The sequence below is a fragment of the Rana temporaria genome, chromosome 3 (genome assembly GCF_905171775.1).
Source record: "Rana temporaria chromosome 3, aRanTem1.1, whole genome shotgun sequence".
Lineage (NCBI taxonomy): Eukaryota > Metazoa > Chordata > Amphibia > Anura > Ranidae > Rana > Rana temporaria.
This window is the reverse complement of record NC_053491.1, coordinates 480,834,430-480,849,567: the sequence shown is the minus strand read 5'-3', so window position 1 is coordinate 480,849,567 and position 15,138 is coordinate 480,834,430. Positions and strand designations below refer to the sequence as shown.

At 43.7% G+C, this 15,138-nt stretch overlaps 1 protein-coding gene across 1 annotated transcript; it reads right to left on the bottom strand.

Moving 5' to 3' along the window:
- Window positions 1-3,149: 3,149 nt before the first annotated feature.
- Window positions 3,150-14,788, bottom strand: LOC120933670 (beta-1,3-galactosyltransferase 5-like). Its single transcript, XM_040347004.1, has 2 exons — window positions 11,952-14,788; window positions 3,150-4,130 (listed from the first exon to the last, which is right to left on the bottom strand). The coding sequence occupies exons 1-2, from the start codon at window positions 12,505-12,507 to the stop codon at window positions 3,604-3,606; spliced, it is 1,083 nt and encodes a 360-aa protein (XP_040202938.1). The 5' UTR covers window positions 12,508-14,788; the 3' UTR covers window positions 3,150-3,603.
- Window positions 14,789-15,138: the final 350 nt, after the last annotated feature.

The window sequence follows — 15,138 nt, the reverse complement described above, 5'->3', positions numbered from 1 at the left end:
GGCACTCATAGGTGACACTGATGGGCACTCATAGGCGGCACTGATGGGTACTTATGGGTGGCACTGATGGGTACTTATGGGTGGCACTGATAGGTGGCACGGATGGGCACTGATGGTCACTGATAGGTGGGCACTGATAGGTGGCACTGACGGACACTGATAACACTGGGTGGCATTGCTGGGCATCACATTTATTTTTTCTATAATGGTGCCAGTCAGTGTACATTTGTGGGCACTGATTGACATAAGTTGGGCATATGTTGGCACATGTGGATGGCCATGGGGGATGTACCTGGTCATCCACATGTTAGAGGTTTCCCTGGTGGGCCTGGTGGCTTCCCTGGTGGTCCAGTGTGGGCATCCGAAGGGGGCTGTGCTGATAAACAATCAGCGCAGACCCCCCCTTTCTGGAGAGCAGCCGATCGGCTCTCCTCTATTTGCATCTGTCAGACACGAGTGAGGAAAAGCTGATCAACGGCTCTTTCTGTTTTCATTGTGATCAGCCGTGATTGGACACGGCTGATCACGTGGTAAAGAGTCTCCATCAGAGGCTCTTTACCGAGATCGGTGTAGCGGTATGTCAGACTGACACACCGCACCAGCGATCGCCGCGATGGGCGCCCCCACAGCCACGCGGCGGCTGTTATCCTGCTGGACGTCATATGACGTCCAGTCAGGATAACTGAACCACGCCGGTCGTCATTCTGCTATAGGCCGGGCAGGAAGTGGTTAAACAAAAAAATATGGGCCGGATTCAGAAAGGACTTATGGCGGCGTATCTCCAGATATGCCGTCGTAAGTCAAAATGTGCGCCGTCGTTTCTATACGCGTATTCTTAAAACTAGATACGCCTGAAATTTGCCAAGATACGACCGACGTAAGTCTCCTACGCCGTCGTATCTTGGGTGCATATTTACGCTGGCCGCAAGGGGCGCTTCCGTCGATTTACGCGTCGAATATGCAAATGACCTAGGTACGCCGATTCACGAACGTACTTGCACCCGTCGGATTTAGCTACGTCGTTTACGTTAGGCTTACGTCCGGCGTTAAGTTACCCCTGCTATATGAGGCGCAAGTAATGCAAAGGTATGGACGTCGGAAACGTCGGAACAGCGTTGTATTTTACGTCGTTTACGTAAGTGTTACGTGAATGGGGCTGTGCGTAGGTTACGTTCACGTCAAAAAAACATTGAGCCGACGTTTCTTAGGGAGTATTTGCGATGTGATTCTGAGCATGCGCGTGCATGCGCCGTAAGAACGGCCATTCATTTACATGGGGTCACGGCTAATTTAAATGAGGCACGCCCCCTACCCGCCTATTTTGAATTAGGCAGCCTTACGCCGGCCTATTTATACTACGCCGGAGCAACGTACGGCGCGAGATATTAGAGAATACTGTTCTGGGCTCCCTGATTTACGTTGGCGTAGCGCATATGAGATGCGCTACGCCGGGCAAAAGGTACGCCGCTGTACCTGAATCTAGCCCAACATCTCCCCGTTCTGCCTAGTGAAACTGTCACTGATCATGTTCCATGTCACAGCAAGCCACGCCCCCCACAGTAAGAATCACTCCTTAGGGAACACTTAACCCCTACAGCGCCACCTAGTGGTTAGCCCCATTCACTGCCAGTGTAATTTTCACAGTAATCAATGCATTTTTATAGCACTGATCACTGTAAAAATGACAATGAAAATGTGTCAAAAATGTCCGATGGTCCGCCATAATGTCGCAGTCACGAAAAAAATCACTGATTACTAGTAAAAAAAAATTATTAATAAAAATGCTATAAAACTATCCCCTATTTTTTTTTACCAAAAATAGGTAGAAGAATACGTATCGGCCTAAACTGAGGAAAATAAATGTTTTTTTATATATTTTTGGGGGATATTTATTATAGCAAAAATGAAAAAATATTGTTTTTTTTCAAAATGATCGCTCTATTTTTGTTTATAGCGCAAAAAATAAAAACGCAGATGTGATCAAATACCACCAAAAGAAAGCTCTATTTGTGGGGAAAAAAGGACGTCAATTTTGTTTGGGAGCCACATCGAACGACCGCGCAATTGTCAGTTAAAGCAACGCAGTGCCGAATCGCAAAAAGTGGCCTGGTCATTTAGCAACAAAATGGCCCGGGGCTTAAGTGGTTAACATCTGAGCTCAGCCAGCAAGGAGTTTATCTAGAGGAGGCCATAAATATTTTTGATGATTGTTATATGTTGTAGACATCTGGGCCCGGATTCACCAAGCACTTACACCGACGTATAGCACGTTGCACCAACGTAAGTGTAAATGTGCGCCGGCGTACCCACGAACCAACATGCGCCTAAAAACAGGCTACACCTCAACGACGTAGCTTGCACACGCCGGCATAGTGTGGGCGCACATATGGGCTGGACGCATGGGGCTGCTCCCATTGATTAGCCATTCAAACATGCAAATGATCAAAATACGCCGATTCACGAACGTGCGTGTGCCCGGCGCATGCTACACGAGATGTGCGTAACTTGTACGTCCGGCGTAAAGTTATTCCCCATAAAAGAGGTGCAACCCGGCAACAGACATGCACAGGTCTGCACCAGGGAACACAAGCCGGCGTATTGTGCGTTGGACGTGTGTCTGGCTGGGCGTACGTTATGTTCACGGTGTACGCGGTGATCCGACGTAGCTTAGACAGTTGTGCCGGCGTGGTTGTGAGCAGGCGCAGGGGGGTGCTGTGTATGCGTCCACGTCATGGCGCATGCGCAGTTTGTGATACGTACCTGTCTGGCGCTCGGCCCATTATTTGCATGGGGTCACGCCCACTTCCACCTACGCCGGCGTGCGCCTTCGAAACCTACGCCACGCTGGCGCAGCGTTGGGAGCACTGGCTTGCTGAATGCAATGCTTGCCTCTCCGCGCTACGTTGGCGTGGCGTACGGTGTTTGCTCTACGGCGGCTTGCTCTCTGTGAATCTGGGCCCTGCTGTTTAGTTTGTGATATTCCTATTTTCTTGGGAAATAAATGAAACATTGATTACTAAGCAAAGGTGCCTGTCTTCATAGCTAACATTATATCATTAGGCCTAGCATACTCTGATAGTCTAGCAATTATAGGGATATACAATTGATACATATATGCAATAGCTATATAGGTTACAATAGAGTGCATAGTATTGCAACATTTTTACTTCACATGGATATCGAAAGAAGCCCAAAAAATAATTCAACCACATTGCACAAAAGATGAGCAAGCAAAGCATCCCTTACTGAACAATGGGGTATTCCATACCTATTTTGTTTCTTTTTTTAAACGACACAAATAGATTAATACATTTTAATATATAATAAAATAAAATAAATACAAAATATGATAGTTGTCCTATATAATGGCACTGAGGAAATTCAGTATCTACGTCATTTAGAGATCTTATCCAGCAAAGTGCCCCAACATCGGACACCATACTTGCTCAGCCAACTATCACCTTTAAAAAAAAAGTGCAATAACAATGTCACAATATGGGGCTCATAAGGACCTTCCAAAATTGCCTTTCCATAATTAATTAATAATATAAAAAAGAAAAAATATGTCCTTTATTTAGCCTCCAACGTTCAGTCAGATGTGTTTTAGTCCTCGTATTGAGGAATGTTTATTTCCCCGGTTTGTGCCAGTTCCATGTCTGTACGTCTGTCTGTCAGCTTGGTGTGACTTTCGACCTTGGGGCATTCGCCACTCTGTACTTCCTGCCATATCCGCGCCATGTTTTCTTCATCAATGCCATGGACCACCAGTGCTTTTTTGTACCTACACACATCGTACTCTAATCCGTCCACGTAGAAGCGACTGTCATGTCGAATGCTTAGATCAGCCGCCACAGTGAGAAATCCAAAATATACGTCGTCCAATGGGAATACAGGCAAAAGCAGGGAGGCCATGTAGAGACCATTCACTGAGGCTCCTGGGAACAGAAAACCGCCACCGGAGACAAAACCTGGATAACGTTTCTGAGGGTACAGAGTCTTTGTGATGCTGTATTTGGTCTCACGCATGACAAGTGGCCTATGTTGGTAAAAACCATGAATTGTATCTGGGGATCCATACTCTGTAATATACTGTACAATCACGTCTGGGTTCACAAATTCATCTTCGTCAACTGTAGGGAGGAAAAAGTTACTTATTATGTTTGAAGATCACTGACCATATATATTATAGTTAAATAGTTACAGTGGGGATCGAAAGTTTGGGCACTCCAGGTAAAAATTTGTATTAATGTGCATAACGAAGCCAAGGAAAGATGGAAAAATCTCCAAAAGGCATCAAATTACAGATTAGACATTCTTATAATATGTCAAAAAACAGTTATAGCTGGATTCAGGTAGAGTTAGGTCGGCGTAGATATGCCGACCTAACTCGGAATTTGCGCCCACCTAAGTTTAGGTGTATTCTCAAACAGAGATACACTTAAACCTATCTAAACCTATCTAAGATAGGACGGCTTGCGCCGTCCTATCTTAGGGTGCAATATTTAGGCTGGCCGCTAGGTGGCGCTTCCATTGCGTCGGCGTAGAACATGTAAATCACTAGATACGCCGTCCTATCTTAGGGTGCAATATTTAGGCTGGCCGCTAGGTGGCGCTTCCATTGCGTCGGCGTAGAACATGTAAATCACTAGATACGCCGATTCACGAACGTACGCCCGGCCGACGCAGTACAAATACGCCGTTTCCGTAACGCTTTATCAGGCCTAAAGTTATTCCATCAACGAGTTGGAATAGTAATGTTAAAGTATGGCCGCCGTTCTCGCTTCGAAATTCGAAAATTTTACGTTGTTTGCGTAAGTCGTCCGTGAATAGGGATTTACGTCGTTTACGTCCACGTCGAAATCAATAGGCCCGTGCGGCGGACTTAGCCGCAATGCACACTGGGAAATGTAGGCGCACGGCGCATGCGCAGTTCCAAAAAAACGTCAATCACGTCGGGTCAAGCCTAATTATCATAAAACACGCCCCCTCAGCCGAATTTGAATTAGGCGCGCTTGCGCCGGCCGCATTTACGCTATGCCCCCGTAACTTAGCAGGCAAGTACTTTGTGAATCATGTACTTGCCTAGCTAACTTACGGCGGCGTAGTGTAAACACGCTAAGCTACGCCGCCGCAAAGTTAGGACACCCTACGTGAATCCAGCTATTAGATTTTATTTCCATCATTTACACTTTCAAAATTACAGAAAACAAAAAAAATGGCGTCTGCAAAAGTTTGGGCACCCTGCAGAGTTAATATCTTGTACTGCCCCCTTTGGCAAGTATCACAGCTTGTAAACGCTTTTTGTAGCCAGCCAAGAGTCTTTCAATTCTCGTTTGAGGTATCTTTGCCCATTCTTCCTTACAAAAGTCTTCCAGTTCTTTGAGATTTCTGGGCTGTCTGTCATGCACTGTTCCTTTAAGGTCTATCCATAGATTTTCAATTATGTTGAGGTCAGGAGATTGTGAAGGCCATGGCAAAACCTTCAGTTTACGCCTCTTGATGTAATCCCCCGTGGATTTTGAGGTGTGTTTAGGATCATTATCCATTTGTAGAAGCCATCCTCTCTTTAACTTCAGCTTTTTCACAGATGGCATCAAGTCACCATCCAAAATTTGCTGAAATTTTATTGAATCCATTTTTCCTTCTACTCGTGAAATGTTCCCTGTGCCACTGGCTGCAATACAACCCCAAAGCATGATTGATCCACCCCCATGCTTCACAGTTGGACAGAGGTTCTTTTCATTAAATTCTGTGCCCTTTCTTCTCCAAACGTACCTTTGCTCATTCTGGCCAAAAAGTTCTATTTTAACCTCATCGATCCGCAGAACTTGTTTCCAAAATGCATCAGGCTTGTCTATATGTTCATTTGCAAAGTTCAAACGCTGATTTTTGTGGTGAGGACGTAGAAGAGGTTTTCTTCTGATGACTCTTCCATGAAGACCATATTTGTACAAGTATCTCTTTATAGTGGAATAGTGTTCCACAACTCCAGTGTCTGCCAGATCTTTCTGGAGGGATCGTGCAGTCAAACGTGGGTTTTGAATTGCTTTTCTCACAATCCTGCGAGCTGTTCTGTCTGATATTTTTCTTGGTCTTCCAGATCTTGCTTTAACTTCCACTGTTCCTGATGACTGCCATTTCTTAATTACATTCCAAACAGAGGATATTGACATCTGAAAACGCTTTGCTATCCTTCTTATAGCCTTCTCCAGCTTTGTGAGCGTCAACTATTTTCAGTTTCAGTTTTCTAGACAACTGCTTAGAAGAACCCATGGTGCTGATTGTTGGGGCAAGGTCAGATGAGTCTGGGCATTTAAAACCTTTTGTTGACATCACCTGGTCTTCCCAGACGATGATTGAGAACAATCCATGACACTGACAGGTCTCAGCTTTGCAAAGGGGGCAGTGCATGCTATAAATTCTGCAGGGTGCCCAAACTTTTGCAGACGCCATTTTTTTGTTTTTTGTAATTTTGAAAGTGTAAATGATAGAAATAAAATCTAACTTTTTTTGACATATTATAAGAATGTCTAATCTGTAATTTGATGCCTTTTGGAGATTTTTCCATCTTTCCTTGGCTTCGTTATGCCCATAATACAAATTTTTACCTGGGGTGCCCAAACTTTCGATCCCCACTGTACATAGTAGGTAAGGTTGAATCAAGACAACAGTCCATCCAGTTCAACCTGTGACAGGGGTCACTTTGGGTGGGGGGTTTGTGCAACTCAGCTTACCTTGGAGGGCTCTGGAAACTCTGTGTTCAGCTTCCCCGGGCCCTCTTATGTGTACATCACCCTGTGTCTCTAATAGGGGCACAGGGTGAATGAGAACCCCACTATGATCTGTGCTAGTCAGACTTGATGTTGTATATATGTATATATTGTGTGTTGTCTCATGCTGTTGTGTACTCTTTGCTGTGATTGTTTGGGGTGTGACTGTATTCTATTGTTCTATTGTGGCTGTCTGCCTCTTATACTAGGTAAGGTTGAATCAAGACAACAGTCCATCCAGTTCAACCTGTGTATGTGTACATGAGTCGGTGTCAATAATAATTTCCCATATCCCTGTATATTGTGTTCTTTAAAATGCTCGTCCAAGAGTCTTTTTAAAAATATCATTGCTACCACCACCACTTGTGGAAGAGAGTTCCACATTCTTACCTCCCTGACAGTGAAAAACTCCTGTGCTTCTTAAGGTTAAACCGCTTCTCCTTCAATCTCATTGTGTGGCCCAGTGTCCTCTCATACCCCCTGTGACAGGGGTCACATTGGGTGGGGGGTTTGTGCAACTCAGCTTACCTTTGAGAGCTCTCGAAACTCTGTGTCCAGCTTCCACAGGCCCTCTTATGTGTACATCACCCTGTGTCTCTAGGGGCACAGGGTGTATGAGAACCCCACTATGATCTGTGCTAGTCAGACTCAATGTTGTATATACCGTATATACTTGAGTATAAGCCGACCCGAATATAAACCGAGACACCTAATTTTACCACAAAAAAATGGGAAAACGTATTAGCTGGAGTATAAGCCTAGGGTGTCCATCTGCATGCCTCACTGTGCCTCACTTTGCCTCACTGTGTCCATGTGCATGCCTCACTGTGTCCATGCTTCACTGTGTCCATGACTCACTGTGTCCATGCCTCACTGTGCCCATGCTTCACTGTGTCCATGCTTCACTGTGCCCATGTCTCACTGTGTCCATGCCTCACTGTGTCTATGCCTCACTGTGCCCATGTCTCACTGTGTCCATGCCTCACTGTGGTCATGCCTCACTATGCCCATGCCTCACTGTGTCCATGACTAGACTGACGTTTAACATGGGAGTCTAAGGAAGGAGTGTCCGGCTTTGAAAAATCGATGCTCCCCAGTCATAGGTTCCCCAAACAACAAACGTTGCACACTTGTAGAGGAGAAATGGGGCTACATGTGAGCCAGGTAACCTACCGGCCGGTACCGGGTCCCTAAAGTCACCGGAGAAATTACCATTTAACATGGGAGTCTATGGAAGGGGTGCCCGGCTTTGAAAAAACGGTGATCCCCGGCCGTAGGTCCCCCGGACAACAAACTTTGCCCACTTGTAGAGAAAGAGTGGGGCTACATGTGTGCCAAGTTGGCCTGTACCAGGTCCCCAAAGTCCGGGAGATCAGGCGCAAAAAGTTGACTCGAGTATAAGCCGAGAGGGGCATTTTCAGCACAAAAAAAATGTGCTGGAAAAACTTGGCTTATACTCGAGTATATACAGTATGTATATATTGTGTGTTGTCTCATGCTGTTGTGTACTCTTTGCTGTGATTGTTTGGGGTGTGACTGTATTCTATTGTTCTATTGTGGCTGTCTACCTCAACTATTATGGGATGTGTAAGTGTGTTTGCTGTGAGGAAAGAGGGAGGGGGGCTCTTCCAGCAGTGTTTACTGATGAGAAGTTTGAACACACCTGACCTGTGTGTCTATTGTTATCGGACAGTTTAACCCACCCGGTTTTCCTAGGGTGGGGGTAAAGAGTCTCTGAGTTATTTTATCTGTTGTGTCCATGTGTGAAAATAAATGAGTTGTTGTTTGCCACTCTACACTGTGTTGCGGATGGTGACTGGGTGGGCTAAAGAGTCTTGGATAGTGCTGGTTCTGGACAGAGGAAGCATTGATGGCGGACATAGTCCTGGGTTCGTCACACCCCCTATGACTGAAAAGCTTTTTTCCTATGCTGGGATCACCATTGAGAAATTTGTAAACACTGTTATGTCCCCTCTCAAGTGTCTTTTCTCCAGCGAGAATAAATATAGCTCTTGTAGTAGCTCCTCGTATTTGAGGTCCTCCAGTCCCCTTATTAATTTAGTTGCCCTTCTTTGGAATCTCTCAAGCTCCAGCACATCCCGTCTGTTAAGCCTTCAGCAAGTGTTTCTTTTGTGCTTTTGTTTAATTGTTGAATATGCTAATACGTGTTTCCCTGAAAATAAGACCTACCCCGAAAAATAAGACCTACCCCGATTTTCGGTAAGGGCTGCAATATAAGCCCTACCCCTAAAATAAGTCCTGGTATAAAGTGCAGGTGAAATACTAGAGTCCACTATATTACAGTGTTACATAGTGTAGACTGTGTGTGTGTGTTCTAGTTGTGCCAAATACGTTTTGGTATATCGCTGACCTCCCACTGCTCTCAGCTGATCTCACGCTGCTCTCCTCTTCTCCTCTCCTCCCAGTGGGGGATCTCGATCTCTGCATTCCTTAGAGCTGGGATAAGGCCTCCGACGGGCAACGGAATCGCCGAGCAGCGCTCAGCTGATGTCAGGCTGCTCTGCTCTTCTGCAAGCTGTCAGCGGGGGATCTCGGGCCCACCCTCCCTCTGCAGTGCTTGAAGAGGGGAAGAGAGCTTCAAAGGGTTACAGATGCACCCAGCACTAGAAGAAGTATGTGGCAAAATTGAATTGGAGACATACACATTCTGCAATATGTGGTGCAGTGAATTTTAGGAATTTACAAGCACTTTTACACAGTTCCACAGGGTATTTCTGACAGGCAGGGGGAGAAAAGACAGCATATAGCATGATAAGCCCTACCCCGAAAATAAGCCCTAGTGTGTTTTTGGTTGCCAAAATTAATATAAGACCCAGGCTTATTTTTGGGGAAACACGGTAGATGTAAAGTAAATGGTAATATTTCCATCTAGTGGCTCTTTTACATACTTAGTATCTGTGAATAATTTACTGAAGGTGGATAGAGATTGTTGCTTAAAAGCCACTGTAGCTTCCCATAATTCCTGTGGACTATACCATGAGGTCTGGGAGACAGCCCCCAGTAGCCATCTTCCTTCTTCATCAATGCGCCTTCTCTAGAGAACTCCACACCTATTCAGCTGAAATTCTGTCAGCCTAATGGAAACATCGCCGGTATGTTCATAATCTCTTTACTTTACTAGTTAGACTAGTGTGTTAGGACTGTATGTTGTGTATACTGATTGTATGTTATTTCTTTTATTTTAGTTTTACTCTGCAATAAAACTTGAAAAAAGGATCTTGCGCCTGCCTCAATGAGTTGTTAAGGGAGGAGAGTTTGCTGTCTGTCTAATTATACCTCAGCCACATATAGTGAGGGCAGAACACCTTCTAAAGGACTGGTGACCAGAACTGGATGGAATACCCCAGATGTGGCCAGACCAGAGTTTTATAAAATGTCAGGATTATAGTTTTAACTCTAGAGCAGCCCTCACATTTTCCACTCGCCTATTTGCCTTTTGCGAGTGGAAAATGGTTTCTGGCCAGCATGGAATGCCTCTGAGTGGGGGGGGCGAGCACGGCCAGGGTTGAATGGGAACTGTTCTCCCAACGTAGCTTCACTTATGGCTGCTGTGAGTCCTACCCCGCAATCTCTCCAGGGATATGTAATGGGGTAATCTAAGGAGGCTGTCATGGATATGCAATAAAGTCTGGCAGCTTACCTGATCTCCATGTGTTCATTAGAGGCCTGACCCTCCTTCTGGCTGTCTTTTATCACCTTCCTCCCTGTATTGCTCTACCCTAGGCCATCCCAGGAAGCCTATATTAACCACTGCACTGCTAGTCTGCTTTGCTGTTCAACCGTGTGGTTAGCTTTAGTTCCTGTCTGCACTGTGCTATGATTATCTTCCTGTGTACCGTTTTTGGCTCGTCCCTGACTTCTCCTGTTTGCCTGTGATCCTGACCTTTTGCCTGTCCTCGGTTACCCTTGTCTGCCTGTTGCCCTGACCTCGGCTTACCCATCATTGCCGCTTGTCCTGCTTGCTGCTTCCCCTCTGTCCCTGTGGAGCGTGACCTAGGGGATCCCAGGGGTCGCAACCTGGATCCAGCTGCGGCAAAGGCCATCCTCACCACTAGAGGCTCTGGTGAACACAAAGCTGGGTCTTAGACTCTGCGCCCTGGGCGATCTTGGGTTCACGCTTCCTCTCTAATTGCAGCAGTCGGCAATACTGTGGTGCATCCCTGACCCCAACGGGGTGCATGTGTCACCTGGCCACAGGTGACCTGACAGAGGCTAAGTGAGCAGGAAAAGTCATTGTCATTAAGAATGACAGCTTGGGGCATGACAAGCAGGAGATAAAAAAAGAGCTATATATATATATATATATATATATATATTGTTAATTTATATTGTGGGAGGGAGGGGCAGGGAGAAGTGGTTCTAAAGGCAGAAGGTTTTTAATCTTATTGCATTCTATGCGATGTTGCATGAGAGTCTCAGCTGTCTGGGACTCTCCCTCCTGATTGGCTGAGACACAGCAGCAGGTGCCATTGGCTCCCGTTGCTGTCACTCAAAGTCAGTGAGCCAATGAGGAGAGAGAAGGGGCGGGGCTGAACTGAGGCTCCATGTGCCAAAATGGACACACAGAACAACTGCTCAGCTTGGGTGCCCCCATAGAAATCTGCTTGCTGTAGAGGCACTCGGCAGGAGGGAGGGGCCATGAGTGCCGCCGAGGGACCCAAGAAGAGGAGGATTGGGGCTGCTCTGTACAAAACCACTGCACAGAGGGTGTAAGTATAGCATGTTTGTTATTTTTAAAGGAGAAAAACAAGACTTTAATATCACTTTAAGTTGCCAATGCTCAGTGTAGTTAATGTCTGCTTTAATAAGCAGTGAAAGATATTTAAAACAAGCTGTCACTGACCTCCCTGGTTGCTTGTAATGTGAAGTTCTTTAAAGGTTGTAACAAAGATTCTAAATTTGGTTTCATTTGGTGTCTAACAGCATGAAAATACCAACTGTGTAGAGTAGAAGTGTACAGGACTGGCAGGCTGAAAACATTCTGTTTCCATATAAAGTAAAAGCAATAGAGCTAAGATTTCAGTGCCTCTGTTAAGAATTTTGAAGATGAATTACTCCACAATGTCCATAATAACAGAAGTGAATGAGAAGTTGTTTTAAAGTGCTTGTTTGAAATTTGTAAATATTTTAGTGTGCCTAGTCTGGGCGCTCCTCTCTTACCTTTAAAAATGTGATCCACTTGTGGTGACTTCAGATACAGCCACTCCAAGAAGCAGCGTTCTTTCAAGGACAAGTTATGGTGTCCTTCGGTCATGTCCCATTGTAAAATGTCACCGTACTCTTGGCTCTCACGTTTGGACATTTCCATATGTTCTTCCACATCTGTCTTTCCCAACAAGAATATCGGTTCAATTCTGTATCCGTTTATCTCTCTCTCTTTAGCCCAAGTCTTTCGCAATTCTGACCTCATTGTCCCAGCACCGGGTTGGGATTTAACCGCCAAGATCAGCAGTTTTTGGTTGGTTGTTTCCTGTTCCTCTTGGTTTGGCTCCTGGATGAGTGTGCAACGGTAACTCTGTAGGTAGGGGAACTCCGCCTCAAACCTGGCTAGGTTGAGATGATAAGTGTGAGTGTCATTTAACAGGGTTACTGACTGCCTCATTATGGGGAGCAGCATTCCGGCTGGTGTTGGGTCAAGGCACATGAACCATCTCACCATCAGAAAAGTCACAGTGCAGAATAAGGAGGCGCATATAAAGATTCCTTTACTTCTCATTGTGCCCTGGATAGAGACAGCAAGAATTGTAATACCATAATTAAACAAACGAATTTGATTTATTGATTTATCTCACTTTCTGAAACATTTTTTGTTTTGTAAAGTGGTAGAATTATAGATTTATCTCGTGAGTAAATACCTTTTTAATAAGTGAAATTATGTGCAGCGCTGAAAACATGGAAATACATATGTATACAAACTAATGTACACTGTGCAGTGACCACAAAAACTAATAATAATGAAAATGAGATGAAAAGTTCACACCCAAACTAAAGTCCATGTGCCATCATACAAAAGTTGTTTTAAAACATAACAGTCTTTAAAAAAACGGTGAAACCAAATTGTGTAACTAGAAGTGGGACATCAATGTTGAGGTGAGGACACAGACAATAGAACCACCACCGGTTAGTGAGGAGGCTTACCGGAATGAGAGGACTCAAATGGGCATATGCTCAGTGAGTCAACAAGGCTTATGGTGCAACCACCAAAACATGGGACCTCCACGTCTGGGTTCCAGATCAAGAAGTTGTAAGGCGATCCAATTGGTCAAGAGATGTCACCAAGAAGCGGTCTACAGAAGCTGCCAACTTTTCAGACCAAATCCTCTCAAGTGTTCGAAAATAGCATGACCAAAAAAGAAAATACTCCACATAGTGTGAATCCGTATAAATGTAAAATGTATTAAAAGAAAATTGGAAACACTCACGCTTAGAAAGTGGATCAATCGCTTAAAATTGAAGTTTGTGGGTAACGCAATGACATCAGCATGGCTCTCTCAGACGCGTTTCGTCTTGTCAGAACATTTGGGGTTAAAAGAATACATATAAAGTTGCACAAGTATATTTTTCGTAGTGTTCCTATCCATATATATATGATGAAAAATACTAAAGCCATTTTTGGATCTATACAGCGGTTTTCTGCCTTACAAGAAGGCATTGTTCTTCTGTATCTTTATCCCAGACCATAAATTTGAAGGTTTGGCATCTGTAGATAAGGGTCTGATGAGCACAAACTGTTACAAGCTGTGTAGGGGGTCTTTGTACTATGAGAACAAAAAAAAAGGCTTATTCACAATCCCAATAATAAGCTATCGTATTATATCTTAAATAGTATTGTTTCTTTATAATGCCTTAACAATATATGTGTATTAGTAATTCATATATAAACCTGTTTAATACATAGACATTACTAGGGTCCCAGGTATAAGATCCTATAATAGCTTAAAAGTATTAGAGACTGCTTTGATCACATTCCGGCATTAATTCAAAGAAACTTCCCGAAGCATCTGTGCTGACCAAAAACCTTATCTCAATCAAAATACAGATGCAATCGAATAGCCAAGATGTCTGACAATTGTTTGACATATAAAACAATTTATGGTGTTATACCAAGCCCAGGGGTCAAAGGGGACCGTAAATCATTACTGACCACGAATGACCCTAAAATTAGGAATTATTCTTTAGACACCACTTGCCCCTACAGGTTAATATTGGCATGGTTCAAGATAGCCATATCCTTGGTTGCTAAGGGCAGCTGACATAACATAGCATCATGTGACATTGTCAGTCACGTGATAGTGAAATACACACCCACTTCTTTGGGGAGATAAAATGTGATTAAACAGGACAGGAGGGGAGCTGTGATGGGAGAGGGAAGCTGAGATCTGTAGGAGATGCTGTGATGACTAGAGGATCTTTGGGAGAAGATGGCTAGGCTGAGGGGATCGCGAGGCTGATGGGAGCTGATCTCTGAAGGAAGCTGGAAGGCAGACATTGACCGCAAACATGTAACAATAGTTCAAAGAGAATCCTTCATTAGGGCTCTCACTTCTCAAAACAGAAAGAACTCTTACATACTGGTAATGTATAATCTTGATTATTTACCTTTTGGTAATTTGGAGGTTTTCACATACACACAACTAAGACCGTTTAAATATACTTGGCAAAAATAATTTGGGAGTTGGTTATTTCTAACTGCAGTATGAGATAATTGTATTCCAAATATTAAAGACATACACATTACGTTTGTCTTTGTAAAGCTAAGTGTCAACGATGGTAAATCGGTTTTAGAATGAGGTATGTGAAAATAAATTCTTCCTAAGTTTAAAATTAAGCTTGTTTGCATTGCAAAGCTTGTGTACAATATAACATTTATTCTGTACACATATAATAAGTAGTAACAAGAGATCTTTTTGGTATTGAGAAGAATAACACAATGTCAAGGTTATGTCACTATGAGCTAAAAGAAGGTTTTAAACATACCAGGATGATTTAAATAAGAGCTATGAATATACCTTGTCATATAATGTAATTATTATCTGAACATTCAACCATCGCTTATCTCTGATTGTAGAAGCATATCAATTATTTGTTTTATCACGAATTGTACCTGATTTTAATTGTTGCACTATATCTTTAGTTAATAAATATATATATATTTTAAATATTCAGTTGTGTTGCTTGTCCTCAAAATAGCACGGATAAAAGAATTTTAGATATCTTGTATTGTAGGAAAAGTGTATATCTCCCAAAGCACAGATTTACATATTTCCATACATACAATAATATTTTTAGTTCAGTATAAACATTCTGACGGTATATGTATGCTCTATGCCGAGATACATCAATGGTT

Excerpts from the sequence above, each read along its gene's own strand:
- LOC120933670 (XM_040347004.1), bottom strand. The coding sequence starts at position 12,507 with ATGAGAAGTAAAGGAATCTTTATATGCGCCTCCTTATTCTGCACTGTG. Across the intron at positions 4,131-11,951 it reads AGTGGATCACATTTTTAAAG|TTGACGAAGATGAATTTGTG; the intron begins GTAAGAGAGGAG and ends TCCTCCCTACAG.